The sequence below is a fragment of the Poromitra crassiceps genome (genome assembly GCF_964638095.1).
Source record: "Poromitra crassiceps genome assembly, chromosome: 17".
NCBI lineage: Eukaryota > Metazoa > Chordata > Actinopteri > Beryciformes > Melamphaidae > Poromitra > Poromitra crassiceps.
Genome location: NC_139635.1, coordinates 26525832 through 26541686, shown reverse-complemented (window position 1 = coordinate 26541686; position 15855 = coordinate 26525832). Strand labels below are relative to the sequence as shown.

General features: G+C 44.2%; 1 protein-coding gene across 1 annotated transcript; it reads left to right on the top strand.

Annotated features, from left to right (window-relative positions):
- Positions 1 to 772: 772 nt before the first annotated feature.
- Positions 773 to 15749, top strand: LOC310792297 (uncharacterized protein; the record flags this gene model as incomplete). The annotated part of the gene is made up of 12 exons (XM_083654020.1): positions 773 to 905; positions 1441 to 1597; positions 2819 to 2970; positions 3769 to 3895; positions 3986 to 4097; positions 5850 to 5939; positions 6830 to 6985; positions 10951 to 11013; positions 11339 to 11418; positions 13216 to 13342; positions 13927 to 14022; positions 15435 to 15749. 12 exons carry the CDS (start codon positions 773 to 775, stop codon positions 15489 to 15491), a joined length of 1350 nt encoding a protein of 449 aa, XP_083510146.1. The 3' UTR covers positions 15492 to 15749.
- Positions 15750 to 15855: the final 106 nt, after the last annotated feature.

Below are 15855 nucleotides of genomic sequence, written 5' to 3'. Positions count from 1 at the left end.
AAAAAAAAATCAGTTATGTGTGTACTTGTAGGGCTGGGCAATATATCAATATATCGATATTGTGATATGAGACAAAACATCGCAAATTTCGTACATTAATATCGTGATATGGCAGAAGTGTTGCCTTTTCCTTGTTTTAAAGGCTACATTACTGTAAAGTGATGTAGTTTTCTGAACTTTGCAGACTGTTCTATTACTTGCCATTACCCACTTAGTGATTTTATCCACATTACCGATGATTATTTATCAAAAATCTCATTGTGTATATATTGTGAAAGCACCAAGTTACAATTGGACATTTAGTCCACTTCATAGAAAATACAGAGATATATTGTCTCACCATTCACCCTAAAAATATTGAGATATGACTTTTGGTCCATATCGCCCAGCCTTATGTGGCCTAGTGTGTTATTTTGTCTGTTTTTATTTGTTGGGACTGTTTGTAATGCTTAATTCTAAAAGGTTTTGTTCTTTGTTCTTTTCTTTTGTGTGTTGTAGCAAGAGTCTTGGCATCACTGACCAACACCATTACAACCCCAGCTGACAGAAGGCAAGGAAAAAGAAAGATGTCCTCAAGTCAGCTACAAGGAGCCGAACATCAAAATGTGAGGACCCCTATAAACACTGTCCTAAACTCCTTTTGATTATTGACCATAATAGGGCTTTTCACACTACACTTAGCTGGGGTTAAGTGTGTCTCTTAGCCCACCAATGATGATGGTAATAATGCGTTAATGGATTTTTTTTATTTTTATTTTTTTGTAACAGTAAAATGAGGCGTGAAGACAAGTCCTCAGACAGCGACTTCCTGAGGGCACCTAAACAAAAGAGAAAGAAGACCAGGCCAGGCAGGGGCGCTGTGTTGGAGGAGCCTGCTGCTGCAACCATAGCTGAAGCCTCTCCAGGTGTGGTGTCTGCTTCTCTTTCTTCATGGTTGAGTGTTGATATGGATGCATTTTAGATTTGATTTGCAGATATTTGATATGTAGTGATATATAAAAAAAAATGCAGATATGTGTGTACTAGTAGGGATGGGCAATATATTGATATTATATCGATATTGTGATATGAGACTAGGTATTGTAAATTTTGTATATTCATATCGGGATAGGTGTTGTCTTTTCCTTGTTTTGAAGGTCTGCATTACTGTAAAATTATGTAGTTTTCTGAACTTCGCAGACTGTTCTATTATTTGCCATTACCCACTTAGTCATTATATCCACGTTACTGATGATTATTGATCAAAAGTCTCTTTCTGTAAATATTTTGTGAAAGCACCAAGTTACAACTGAACATTTAGTCCACTTCGTAGAAAATACAGAGATATATTGTCTCGCCATTCAGCCTAAAAATATCGATATGATTTGTGGCCTAGTGTGTTAGTTTGTCGTGTTTGTTTGTAGTGCTGAATTCTAACAGGCTTTGCGTGTGTTGTAGCAGGAAGAGTCTTCAGAGATGAAAGTGGTGAGGCAGTTCATCATGATGAGATGCCACCATGGGATGTCAGCGCCACCGCTGCTGTCCTGTTCTCCAGTCCCAAGAGGGCGACCTCAGCCAGGGCAGCAGTGTTGGAGGAGCACAGTTACTCCATCAACAGGTGAGGACCTCTACACTATAAACTGTCCTAAACTCCTTTTGATTATTGATCGTTATAGGGCTACACTTCGCCAGGGTTAAGGGAGCTGTTAACGCCAGGCTAAAGCAGATACACTACGACAACTTTGAAAATCTTAACAGATTATTTATGAAAAGACTGGGGAGTTAGTTTATACTACACAACCTTTTCTTTCCGATTTTTTTATCACGACTGAAAAACTCACAGAAATACATTACACGACTGGAATCACAGATCTAAATACACTACCCGACTGTGCGCCCAGCAAACTCACGTGAAAACTGTAATAAGTGAGTTGCTACTTGCTACTTCCCTAAGCCTATCAGCTGGAGCATGCGCAGTAAGCAGTCTAGTCAGACAGATTCAGGAAGTGAACTGCACAGTAGAGCCGAACCATGAGCCGCACAGACATGTAAGCGTACACATTATAAAAATGTATACGACGGTGTCTTTATTGAAGAACCCACAACACAAATAACCATCAAACTGACGTGACCATACTAACCATACGGAAGCTAGACAATTTTAGTTTCAAAATAAAAGCGCCAATGTATTACTGCATCACTCACTAGATTTGCTGTATGTATCTGGCAGCACTGGTTCCAACGGCCCTGGGCTCTACTAACCCTGGGCTAGTTAGAACTGCAGTGTGATAGTACGCATCTGTCCTGGGCAGGGTGGGAATTACACGGAGGCCATCAGGCCATGGCCTGTGTTGCCCCTCCCTCTGGCCGTGATGCCCCGAGATCCCTAAGGTCACCTTGGCAGTGCCCTGCTAGCAGCCTGCTACTGCCAGTTGCTTTAAAAGCGTCAGTGGTCTCAGTTTAATGTAGCCTGCTCTATGCAAAGGATGTGTCATTGGCTCATTTTAACACACATTTCTGAAAAAAAATCACTCTTCATGATGTCAAAGGAGCAATTGCCTTTGTGTGCTGGCATGTGGCCCTGTGCCCTAAAAAATATTGTGATGTCGAAGGCCAGATGGCCTTGCCCCTAAAATGATGAAATTCCCACCCTCGTCCTGGGTTTAGTTTAACCTGGGTTAAATATGTGTGAGTGAAAAGGGGCTAAGTTAGCCCTATTCTTAGCCCAGGCCTAACATAGCCCCAGGCTAAGAGCATGCAGTGTGTGTGAAAAGCTCCAATGTATGTATCACCGATGACGGTAATAATGCATTTATGGATTTTTGTTTTTCTCTAACAGTAAAAAGAGGCGTAGAGACAAGTCCACAGACAGCGACTTCCTGACGTCGCCTGCTATATCAAAAGAAAGGACAAAGAAGAAGGCAAAGAAGAGCAGGCCAGGCAGGGCAGCAGTGTTGGAGGAGCCTGCTGCTGTAATCACAGCCTCTCCAGGTGTGCTGTCCTATACTGCTTCTCTTTCTACATGGTTGAGTGTTGATATGGATGCGTTTTAGATTTTATTTGCAGATATTTGATATGTAGTGATGAAAAAAATGTGTGTACTAGTAGAGCTGGGCAATATATCGATATTGTGATATGAGACTAGGTATCCAATTTTCTATATTCATATGGTGATATGGCATAGGTGTTGTCTTTCCCTTGTTTTGAAGGCTGCATTACTGTAAATTGATGTAGTTTTCTGAACTTTGCAGAATGTTCTATTATTTGCCTTTACCCACTTCATTATATCCACATTACTGATGATTATTTATCAAACATCTCATTGTGTCAATATTTTGTGAAAGCAGCAAGTTACCTAGCCTGGTAAACCAGCCGGTCCTGTGAACTCCCATCTCATTTAATCCTACCAGACCGTCTGGCCTTAAGCATTCACGCAGTGTTTGCACTTAAAAAATAGTGAGGAGGATCACTGCGTATGTAGTCTTTCAAATAGATGTTGTAGGGAACTGGGAAGCTTTGAATGGCTGGAATCAACTTCTACATTTTGCACTGAATCAAATCAGTAGGAAAGCAACAAAGCGTGGGAATCTGATTGCAAAAAACTCAGCCGTGATCGACTTTTCTCAGCCGCCAAGCTTGAATTTGAATTTGATGTTTAAGAAGCTGTTGGGAAGCCGGGACAAACCTGCACATTGTCTGCAGAGTTTCCCCGGCCACTCAGCTCTGTAGGAATTGTGCTGGTGGTGGTGAGTGCTGGGTGCTGATGGAGGGTCTGGTTCCTCTCTGCAGATGTGAAGAGTCCAGGGCAGAAGGACGTGCTGATGAGTGATGAGATTGACGAGGAGCCGTGTGTGTTTGGCTTCAGCTGCTCCACGGACCTGCTGGGGCTGGATGGAGAGGATGACGTCTTCAACCCGTAAGTCTGCCTGCCTGCATGTCTCAGTGTCTCTGGCCTGTCAGTGGATCCCTTTGTTCTTTACCTTAACAGTGTTGTTTTCTTTTACAGCTTTACCTTCATCAAGAACATCCCGTCCCTCTCCCAGCAGGCCAAACCCAGTGCCAGACATATTCCCCCCAAAACCAGGAGCGCACCCAAGGCCACGCTGGTGTTGGACCTGGTGAGTTCAGTCCTGCTGCTTCAGATACATCATCAGAAGGGAGCTGGGGCTCTGTCTGTCTGTTTCTCTGTCTGTCCCACTTATGACATCATCAGTGATGTCATAGATTCACTCACACACACACAGTCCCAGTGATGTCATCAATGATGTCATAAATTGTAACATCAGTGAGTGCGTTTACATGCACACCAATAAACTGATAACTGTGAGTAATCAGTTTATGGCAATAATCTGATTACTGCGTTTACATGCACTTTAATAATCCGACAATAGGAAAAACCCGGGTTTACATGATTCAGTCAATTAGTCGGATTTCTCTCCAGAAGGCGGCGGTAATTCAACTTTTTACATGCAACTTGTACATGCGCAAATGTATAAACCCACAAGAAACCTGATACGCTGTATACATGCACTCAAAAGACAGGTTATTGGCCAAAAACCTAGGTGTGTTAATCGGTTTTCTCATAACCCGTTTATGACCATAAACGGATAAAGCTTATCAGTTTATGCTGTTTACATGACCACTTGAATAATCAGGTAACTCTAGAAATCCGCTAATAAACTGTTTATTGTCTGCATGTAAACGCACTCAGTGATGTCATAAATTGTGACATCATCATTGAGGCACGCATACACACACACACAAGATACACACACACACACACACACACATGTGCACACACAGACATAGAAGAGACAGACAGGCACACACAAACACACACGAGACAGACACACACACTGATGACATCAGCCGGTCACGTGAACTCACATTTATTTGGTTCTTCATTCCCGTCTGGCCTGAAGCTTTCACCCAACGTTTTGCAGTGGGCGGAAGTTGGGCGAGTGTAGTTGCCTTGACAGACAACTCCTTCAGCCAATCAGCGTCGTCAAACCCAAACAAAAACACATTTTCTGCCGAGAAACAGAAGCTGTTGCATACTCCTGTACTTGTTTAATTGTCATTGAGTCTATTTCTGCAATAACTGCACTTTATGGCTGTTTAAACTCGACAAACATTAACATTACTCCTCGAGACGGACAGGCAAGGAGGCGGCCATTATTGTTTTGTTAGTGCAGTGCTAGTGGCGTTCCTGATTGGCCAACTTGCGCAGTCGCTGATTGGCTCTTCCACTTTGCAGTTTCTGCTTAAAGCCCTCCCAGTGCTTGAGGCCAGATGGTCCCGCAGAACGAAATGAAATGTGAGTTCACGTGACCGCCTGGTTTACCAGGCTACGTCATTACAGTACACAAAGCCATCTTGGTTTCCTACTATAAGGTAGTCTCTCCCCAGACTCAAATATTAGGTTGAATCGCTGCGCTCCGCATACTACATAAATTAGTCTGTGCCACTTCACAGCCACTGCTGGTTTTTAAGGCGGGTTGAAATTGAATGAGTGACAGGTCGTAGCACCGATGAGAGAGCGGTTCGAAATATGGGCTGCGCCTCCCGTCGTCCCGTGTCGTCTGATCGCAAAGTCGTTACTGATTGCAAAGTCGTTACTGATTGCAAAGTCGTTACTGATTGGGGAGGACTGAATCCATCACTGGCCAAGTGAACCGTTTCCTCCCATAACCAGCCCTCTGAGGAAAAGTGTCCCAGACCCAGAGAGAGCTCTGCAGCATGCAGTAACGTAGTGTATCAGACCCAGAAAGAGCTCTGCAGCATGCAGTAACGTAGTGTATCAGCGTAAGAACTCTCATGGGTCTGGCGTTGAGACTAACTATAAGTTGACTCTGTCTCTGTGCCTGCAGGACGAAACCCTGATGTTCAGCTCGCTGAACGTGATCGAGGAGGCGGAGTACACCTTCCACACCACCTTCCACCACCACCACCAGTACAAGGTGAGGCTGTGGCACATCAACAGTGTGCCTCTTTGATGTTTCCTCCTATCACAACACAAGCCATATGAATCAGACAAACGCTCGCAGGAAAGTGAGGAAAAAGCTGTTGATCCTCAGCTGCCCCCTGTTTTGCCTCATTTATTGAATGTTCTTTGTTAGTACAGCTTGTTAGTTTGTTGCTGCTGCTGACTTGCATGTGTGTGTGAGAGGGACAGCGGCGCTTGTGGGAAATGTAGTCCAGTAGCCTGTACTACAAAGCTAGTTTAATGCCTTATCCGAGTAAGTTTGAGTTTAAACCTGGTTTAGCCGTACTACAAAGCAAGTTAACTTTCAATCACCATGGCAACTGACGCTGCAAAGCTAACCTGGTCCCGACCAGGTTAGCTTCAGAGGATAAGATCAAAATCCATGACAGACCCATATAATCGGCTCTCTGGAGTCACTCACCATTCATATAAGATCGCCATGTGAAAAATAGATTGCAGTCAACTGTCAATCCCTGTTCAATTCCAGTTCATATTACTGTCACAAATAAAGTTCCTGCTATCCACCTCACCAGACGCAGCAGAAACCCTGATCATTTTCCACATCTTATCAACCCTAATATTCCCTTCATTATCACTGGCGGTCTCTGGAACTGCCAGTCAGCTATCAGGAAAGCTGAGATCATCTCTGCCCACGCCCTATCTCAATCACTTCTCTTTCTCGCCCTTACCGAAACATGGATAATTCCTGAGAACACAGCGACTCCAGCTGCTCTATCTGCCGCCTTTTCTTTCTCCCACACTCCCCGAGCCTCCGGACGTGGGGGTGGCACTGGGCTGCTTATCTCCCCTAAGTGGACCTATGCAGTCACCCCTCTCTCACATCTCTCTCTTTCCTCTTTCGAGGCTCACGCCGTCTCTGTATCGCTACCCACTAAGCTCACCATCGTTGTCATCTACCGCCCGCCTGGTCAGCTGGGTGACTTCTACGAGGAGATGGATACTCTCCTCTCCCTGTACCCCGAGGATGGCTCGCCACTCATCCTCTTGGGGGATTTTAACGTCTCAGGGGCTATAGTTCATTCTTCTTTTTTCATTAGTTTTTTCTCATCGTTTGACCTCTTTCTCTCTTCTTCTCCTCCCACTCACAAGGCTGGAAACCAGCTTGACCTTATCTTCTCCCGATCCTGTCGCACATCTAACCTCACTGTCACTCCGCTTCCGGTTTCCGATCACCACTTCATAACCTTCTCCCTTCCCATCTCCCTCCCCACCCCCCTCCCTGCTCCCACTCATACCATCACCACCCGGCGAAACCTACTCTCCCTCTCACCCACTGCCCTCTGTTCTGTTGTCCTCTCCACCCTTCCCTCTATTGAGCAGTTTTCTACTCTCTCCACCAGTGAGGCCTCTTCCACCCTCCTCTCCTCCCTCTCCTCCGCTCTCGACTCTCTCTGTCCCCTCATCACTAAACCTGCCAGATCATCCCCCCCTGCTCCTTGGCTGTCCGAGGCTCTGAGGTCCAACAGGACTGAGCTTCGGGCAGCTGAGCGAAAATGGAAAAAAACTCATCACCCCACTGACCTGTCTGCCTATCACCTCATCCTCTCAAACTTCACTGCTACTGTCTCATCTGCTAAGTCTTCCTTTTATATCTCTTTAATCCAGTCATCAGCCTCCAACCCTAGTAAATTGTTTTCCACCTTCTCCTCTCTGCTTAACCCCCCACCTCCTCCCCCCCCCTCCTCCCTCACTGCCGATGATTTTATGTCTTTCTTCACCAGAAAGATAGATGTCATTCGCTCTTCTTTCCCCCCCCCAGTCATTAACAACAGTCCTTTTGTCACCACACCTCACTCTCTGACTCCTCCCACCGGACTTGCCTCCTTCTCTCCCCTCTCCCCAGAAGATGTTCTCAAACTTGTCATATCCAACCGTGCCACTTCCTGTCCCCTGGATCCTATCCCCTCCTCTCTACTCCAAGCCATCTCCACAGACATTTCTCCTTTCCTCACTGTCTTCATCAACTCATCCCTGTCCTCTGGTACTGTGCCGGTTTCCCTCAAGACTGCCAGACTCACGCCACTACTCAAAAAACCCTCTCTCGACCCCACTATCACCCACAACTACCGTCCCGTCTCCCTTCTTTCTTTCTTATCCAAGACTCTAGAACGCGCCGTTTCCGACCAACTCTCAAACTATCTCACCCTGAACGATCTACTTGACCCTCTACAATCTGGTTTTAAGCAACGACACTCCACCGAGACAGCCCTCCTTTCAGTCACCCACGCCCTTCATACTGCCAAAGCCTCATCCCTTTCTTCTGTCCTTGTTCTTTTAGATTTGTCTGCAGCCTTTGACACTGTAAATCACCATATACTTCTCACCACTCTCTCCGACCTGGGCATTTCTGGATCTGCACTCTCTTGGTTTACATCCTATCTCTCCGACCGCTCACATCAGGTACAATGGCGAGGATCACTATCCAGACCTTCCATTCTCAACACGGGTGTCCCCCAGGGCTCAGTCCTGGGCCCTTTTCTTTTCCTCTTGTACATTAGATCCCTAGGCACTGTAATATCTTCTCACGGCTTCCAATATCATTGTTATGCAGATGACACACAACTTTTTCTTTCTTTCCCCCCCTCTGACACCAGCATAGAAGCACGCCTGGCATTATGCCTCAAAGACATCGTATCTTGGATGTCTGCCCACCATCTCAAACTGAACCCCGACAAAACTGAGCTCCTCTTTCTCCCCGCAAAAGACTGTCCTCTCACTGACCTCACAATCACCATTGAAAACACTACTGTATTGCCCTCTGAAACTGTAAAAAACCTGGGAGTAATTCTCGATAGCCAGCTATCCAGCTCCGCCTTCATTGCAGCTACTGCCCGTGCCTGTAGATTCTCTATGTACAACATCCGTAGGATTCGGTCCTCTCTCACAAATGAGGCAACTCAACTCCTGGTCCAGGCACTTGTTCTCTCCCGCCTGGACTATTGTAATGTTCTGTTGGCAGGGCTACCTGCATCTGCCATCCGACCTCTTCAGCTTATCCAAAATGCTGCAGTGCGTCTGGTGTTTAACCTACCCAAGTTCTCTCATGTCACTCCCCTCTTCCGTAAACTACACTGGCTTCCCATTCTTGCTCGCATCAAATTCAAGACACTGGTGCTGGCCTACAGGGCAGTCCACAGGACAGCCCCGGTATACCTACAATCTATGGTTAGGTTCCAACCACTGCATAGCTCCCTCCGCTCCTCCACCCGCCCTGATCGTCTCGCCCCTCCACTGCTGCGCGGACCCAGGGGTCGTGCATCTCGATCGCGTCTCTTTGACTACCTGGCGCCACAATGGTGGAATGAGCTCCCCCGTTTGGTCAGTTCGGCCGAGTCGCTGCCGATTTTTCGGCGTAGACTAAAGACTCACCTGTTCAGAATTTACCTCGACCCTTCTGGAATTGACGTTTCATAAGTGCGATTTTTATTGTCTGCCTTTTTGTGCCACTTTGTGTTGCTTGCTATGTTTTCTTTTTAACTCTATAATTGATGTTGCCTATACTGTAATTAATTTGAACTTGTTGTATTTTGTTGTAAGTCGCTTTGGATAAAGGCGTCTGCTAAATGAAATAAAGTAAAGTAACTGAGAATAGAATAAGAAAAACATTCGTGGCTCTGTAGGTTACATAATTAAATTAAGCCTACTTACCACTTTATGTCTTAACAGCTCAACGATGCGTGGAGAAATATGATCACTATTAATCACCGCAGCGCATATCGTGAACGAAGCCTCAAATGGAGTGAGGGTGATATTCTCCTACATGCCAGAAAAGCCTATACATATAATATAGATATGGGATAAATATGGGATAGCCCCAATACTAAATATGCAGGCTTCTTGCATGTTTCAGCTGGAACTGTGTCCTGTAGGCTGTATGCCAATATATGAGCAAAAATAGGCTAGTTTTTATCAATGAAAAGTATGCCCGCATCGTCTCAATTCAGTCCAGCAGTTTTCTCTTTTATATTAGGATATCATTATTATAGCCTATATATGAATTATTCGATCAGTGCAACTACACGCATAATGAGTGATAGAGATCATTATTCATTGAGCATGCTTTCTAAATCTATGGTCTAAATAGGCTTACAGATTGTGGAAATTTATAGACTGAGATTACACATTTAATGTACATTTACACTCGCACAAAGCTGTAGGAGACAGAAATCGCTGATCAAAGTAAATCAAATGACTGATGTGAATACAAGCGGCAGCTTTAGACAGTCCTTCCGCAGACTATATCCAACGCGGATTTTCATTCTGCCATAGGCTACATTAAATATCCGCAAAAATCTCTGATCCCACTGTGGCTGCGCTTTCATTCAATGAGGAAATGGATGTGGAAATGGGTGTGGGCGTGGATCAACTCAGCTGTTCATAATGTGATGGGCTAGCGCACCTCTTTCGCGTGGACGCGCGCCTGTGCACGAGCGAAAAACGTGCGCGTGCACAGGCAGATCCCAGATAGACCCAGCTTCAGTTATCGAGTAGAAAACCATCGTCGTAGTATCGGTAAACTAGATAGCTTTGATCCTGTTCAGTCAAACCAGATCAAAGTGACAGATCGCGCGTCTGTTAAGACAGCTTCGTAGTACAGGGTGCTGGGCCCAGTTGCACAAAGTTTCACTTTTTTCTTTTCTTTTAAGATTTCCCTTAGAGTCAGAGTTAAGGTGTCCATAAAATAGAATCTGCTGCACAAAACACCCTTCTCAATAAGGCTAAACATTTTAAGGAAAACATAAGCACAAGATTGAAGGGTGTTTTGTGCAGCAGATTCTATAATCTTAAAAGGTCTTGAATTTAACTTTGGGATTCCTGCATATACCCTGAAAATAGATTTAGTAAAATATTTGTGTGACTGAAGTGCTAGGTGAACAAGGAGGAACTAAGGAGAACATGTAGAATATATATGCATTCATTATAGTACAGGACTTTATTTATTGACTCCCTCATCTTCTCATCAGGTATACATGGTCCTGCGGCCGCATGTGATGGAGTTCCTGCAGTCCATGGCAAAGATCTACGAGGTAAGTTTCACGCCCAAGAAAACAAGAGTTTTGAATAGATTTCAAATGAAGCTGCCTGGTTCCTGTGACTACACTACAATAGTTTTCTTTGGACAAGCAAGTGCTTTCTGTCTATGTTTTCAGTGACAATATTCATCAGAATATATACTGAATAATATTATAGGCATTTCCCCCATTTCTTTTATCTCTCTACACAAACGGTAAATGGATCTTTCTGTGCTGCTTATCTTATCGTCTTTATACATGCAAATAAACTCTGGTAAACCATGTTAGCGCTCTGCTCTGGGTGGGATGGTTTCAGCTGTTGTTTGTCTTTGTGTTCCAGATGTTTGTTTACACGACAACCAAGAAGCAGTACGCAGAGAAGATCCTGAACATCCTGGACCCCCACCGGAAGCTGTTTCGGTGCGTCTTCCCCACATCCGCGTACACCCGTGTTTCATCAAAGTTTTCCACAACACAGAGACTCGCACTTCATCGGCTTTATTAGTTACACCTGTGTTTCATCAAAGTTTTCCACAACACAGAGACTCGCACTCCATCAGCTTTATTAGTTACACCTGTGTTTCATCAAAGTTTTCCACAACACAGAGACTCGCACTCCGTCAGGTTTATCAGTTACAGTGAACCCTTCTGCACCCGTGACTTCCTGTTAGTCGAGGTGCTTCTTGCTTTTTTCCTGTAATCTGCCTCGTCAGCGTCTGGGATTTATCCAGACTTTATCACAGTAACGGACTATGTTTACACACACAAAATATTCACGTTTTTGCCCTTACTAAAAAAAAAGACAATATTCCTCCTAAGATGTTTACATGCTAATGAAAATGAATATGCCATTACTATTCGCGTTTACATGCAGCTGTCCATAGTCCGATTACTGTAACCTAAAATGTCCACATAATGTCCGCTACGTCGCTCCACCTTTCATGCGTTCAAACACCTTCTTGAAAAGGTCTGCGTTATTTGCACATATCCAAAAACCTGTTGATATCCAAGTCTGGGTGAAACTGTTTCTCCTTCCGACCAGAAAAGTGGGCTTTTCTTTCAGGATGCATCTCTGGCTAGTTGGATTGTTTACAAGCACATACTGTAACTGACTGTGAACAGGCAAGAGGCCAGGTGTGTCGCAAACTGCCTTAAAACTCCTGATTGAGACGCATGTTCTGAATGTGCTTGTTGTAGGCTACACATGTCCAAAGAATGCTCCTAAAACCAGAATAATATCAGCATATCCCACCTCTTAAAAAATGATACATTAAAGCCTAATTCAGAATATCCAAACGCAATATGCTCACCCGTATAAAATTCAGAATATTGTCATTTTGGTTTGGTTTATTTGAAAGTTAAAGTGATAATACGGAAGATTTCAGTTTTCTTGTCTCTGACAACACCTACGGCCAGGAGCAGTAATTGCAGATGAGATCCACACAGTGGCGCATATGTGACGTGAAGGTTTTTTTTCCTTCTTCTTCTTAATACATTTAAGTTGGCCAGTGGGGGCAGTAATGCAACACTTGGACGCCAACCACGCACACATCTCTCAAATGAAGAAGTTGGTCAGCGGTGCTCATGGATCCCACTGCAGAGCGCTATGACACGTGGGCGCCTGGGCGGTGTTTGTGTGTGTGGGGGGGGGATTTGAGCTGTCAGAAGGGACTGCTGCGTAGGCAGGTGCAGGTTGTGTTCTGCCCAAATCTCCAGTGGGATCATCATAACGCAGAAACAACAGCAACTTGCTTCGACTCCGCCTACCCTCTCTGGCGAGTGCTGGGTGATGAGAAACACGTCAAGAACTGTGCGCCGCTTGTGATATCTTTGTTTTTTAGTTTGGGGGCGGGGAAAGTGTCGCCACAGACACAAGTTCATAAATGTTGCAATACAGAGAGATGCAACGGCTTTCATCAATGGACCATAGGCTCAATCACCATTGTGTTAACTCACTTGAGGATATATAGTGACTTTACAGACATTTATTTACATGAAAATCTTCCAGATTATCACTTTAAAAAGAAAAAACACACAAATAGTCTGCCCATCCCACAGACAGGAAAGAACCACAGTATGCCATTCCATAACTAACGGGAATAATAGTGGACAATATTAGTGTGCATGCGTGTAAACATTCTTAATGAGTTGAGCAGTAAAATGAGCTTGAAGCATTTTAAGCATGTTGTGTGACGTGTTGTTTGTGTCTTTATCTAGGTACCGTCTGTACCAGGAGGACTGCATCTGTGTCTTGGGACATTATGTGAAGGACCTGCGCATTCTGGGCAGAGACCTGGCCAAGACGGTGGTCCTGGACAACGCCCCCTACACCTACCCATACCATGTAAGCACCCACACCGACCTACTCACCCATTTACAAGAAGCCAACACAATTAGAGAATGTATCAGAACGACTGGTTTGATCATAGCTTCACTGTTATCTCTCTACCTACAATACACATGATGGCATTCTGGACAAAATCATATCTGACAATACAAATATTCTCATATTTGGGTCAGAGAGACAACATTTCATCAAATGGAGGTCCGTGGCTCTAATGTGGACTCAATTAGTATCAACCAAGTATTTAAATTTCAGTTATCCGTCTCAGTCACAATTGTAGCACAGTTTGCAGCTCGAAAGATTTCATGTTAAGAAGATGAATTCCAAACATGAAGACTACATGAAAGAGACTTTTTGGGGTGGTGTCCTAATGTAACTCCCTCTTATCTCACCTCAGTCCAGAGGGAAGAGCGTTTGTATTTGGGGTGGTGTACTAATGTAACTCCCTCTTATCTCACCTCAGTCCAGAGGGAAGAGCGTTTGTATTTGGGGTGGTGTACTAATGTAACTCCCTCTTATCTCACCTCAGTCCAGAGGGAAGAGCGTTTGTATGAATTGAGGGTGATTTATATTTTGTTTTGTAGCTGAGGAACACGATGCCCATCACCAGCTGGTCTGGAGCGCAGGAGGACACAGAGCTGCAGAGGCTCATCCCCTACCTGGATCAACTGGCTACCACTGTAAGTTACTGCTATCACATGACATCACCTTTATTACCCGCTTGTTTCATTTGTGGAGGAGTTTTTTTTTTATTGTTATTAATTTATTTTCTTTTTATTATTATTTATTTATTTTTCTTGATCGAGGCCCATTCCCACCATGAATTCTGAGAAATAGTCGAGGGCGATATTGGTCCATGATCGGCGAGCTGCGCAATAACTGGACAGGCGACCTGTCGATCACACCCAAGCCTTTTTTTTTTTTTTTTTACTATTTTACTATTTTTTACTATTTGACTCTAAACGGGTGAATTAGATAGAACTTCGCCCCCCATACAGTTTCCATAAAACTTAACTATAGAGACCAAAACTGTTTTTTGTACCAGCCTGGGCTGTAAACATGTTTATTTCTGCTGTAAAGTCAGGCGTTTTAACATTGGGTGAATGGGGAATGACTCCCTTTTGGAGCCAGCCTCAAGTGGCCATTCGAGGAAGTTGGCACCTTGCATGACTGCAGATGGCGACGGTGTGTGATGTGAGCTGGGTGGATGGGTGAATGTAGACATTACTGTAAAGCACTTTGAGCGGTCGTCAGACTGCCAAAAAGCACTACAGTATATAAATCCAGTTAATTTACCATTTTACATGTGAGGGTGTCATCTTATTTTTCACCATTTTATAGACCAAATGACTAATTGATTCATCGAGAAAATAATCAACAGATTAATCCATAATGAAAATAATCGGTAGTTGCAACCCTAGTCCTGTTCTCCTCCAAACATCTGGTCAGCTGCTGAAACTATGATTTATTTACCTTGATTATACCTTCATACGCCACAGGATATCAGTCTATGGAATAAAACTCCTTGTGATTATTGTCAAGTCAAGTCAATTTTATTTATATAGCACATTTCATACACAAAGCAATTCAAAGTGCTTCACAAGACAATACAGACATAAGAGAATAAAAGAAGATAAAAAGACAATAAAAAGCAAAAAAGCAGTGAGATGCTACACGTTTGGTCAATACAGGAAAATAATAGGATAAATAGACATTTCAACAGTTAAAAGCAGTGCTAAACAGAAACGTTTTTAGACCATTTTTAAAAATAGGAAGTGTTGAGGAAAATCTGAGGGCCTCAGGCAGGTTGTTCCAGCTAACAGCAGCACAGTGTGTAAAGGCGGCCCTGCCCTGGTTTGAGTGGATCCTTGGGACAGCTATTAGGCCAGACCCAGCTGACCTGAGAGGTCTAGTTGGTTCATAGCGAGGGAGGAGATCTGCTAAGTATTGTGGGCCTAGGCCGTTGAGCGATTTGTAAGCTAAAAGAAGGATTTTAAATTTAATTCTGTAACCTACAGGGTTACGACCTACATTGTGGTATTGATGTCTAGTGTGTGTGTGTGTGTGCGTGTTCTCGTATGTGTGTGTTTAGGAGGATTTCCGGGAGACGCTGGAGGAGGAAGGATCATTTCCACCGGCTGCCGTCTGAAGACTGACACTGCTCCCCGCTTCAATTGCTTGTTTCTCTCATGAGATCTGGCAACCCTGCTCCTCTCCCTCAGACTCACGGTTCCAGACTGAATCCTTGCTGCTTTGGCTGAAAGCAGAATCCAGATGCAGCTTGACTTGTACCGTCTTGAAGCCAGTCAAAAGCCCCAGCACACCCTTTGTCTCCCCTAATGACTCAAAAGGCTGAGTGGTGTGACGTTTCAGACGTGTGGCTGGAGATTCCTCACCAAGACCCCTCCCCCCCTACTCCTCACATTACTTTCTGCAGAGCAATAACGGTGTATATAAGACAGCACTTTAAATTTGAAATACTTTTATACTGTTTATACTGTTATACTGTTTTA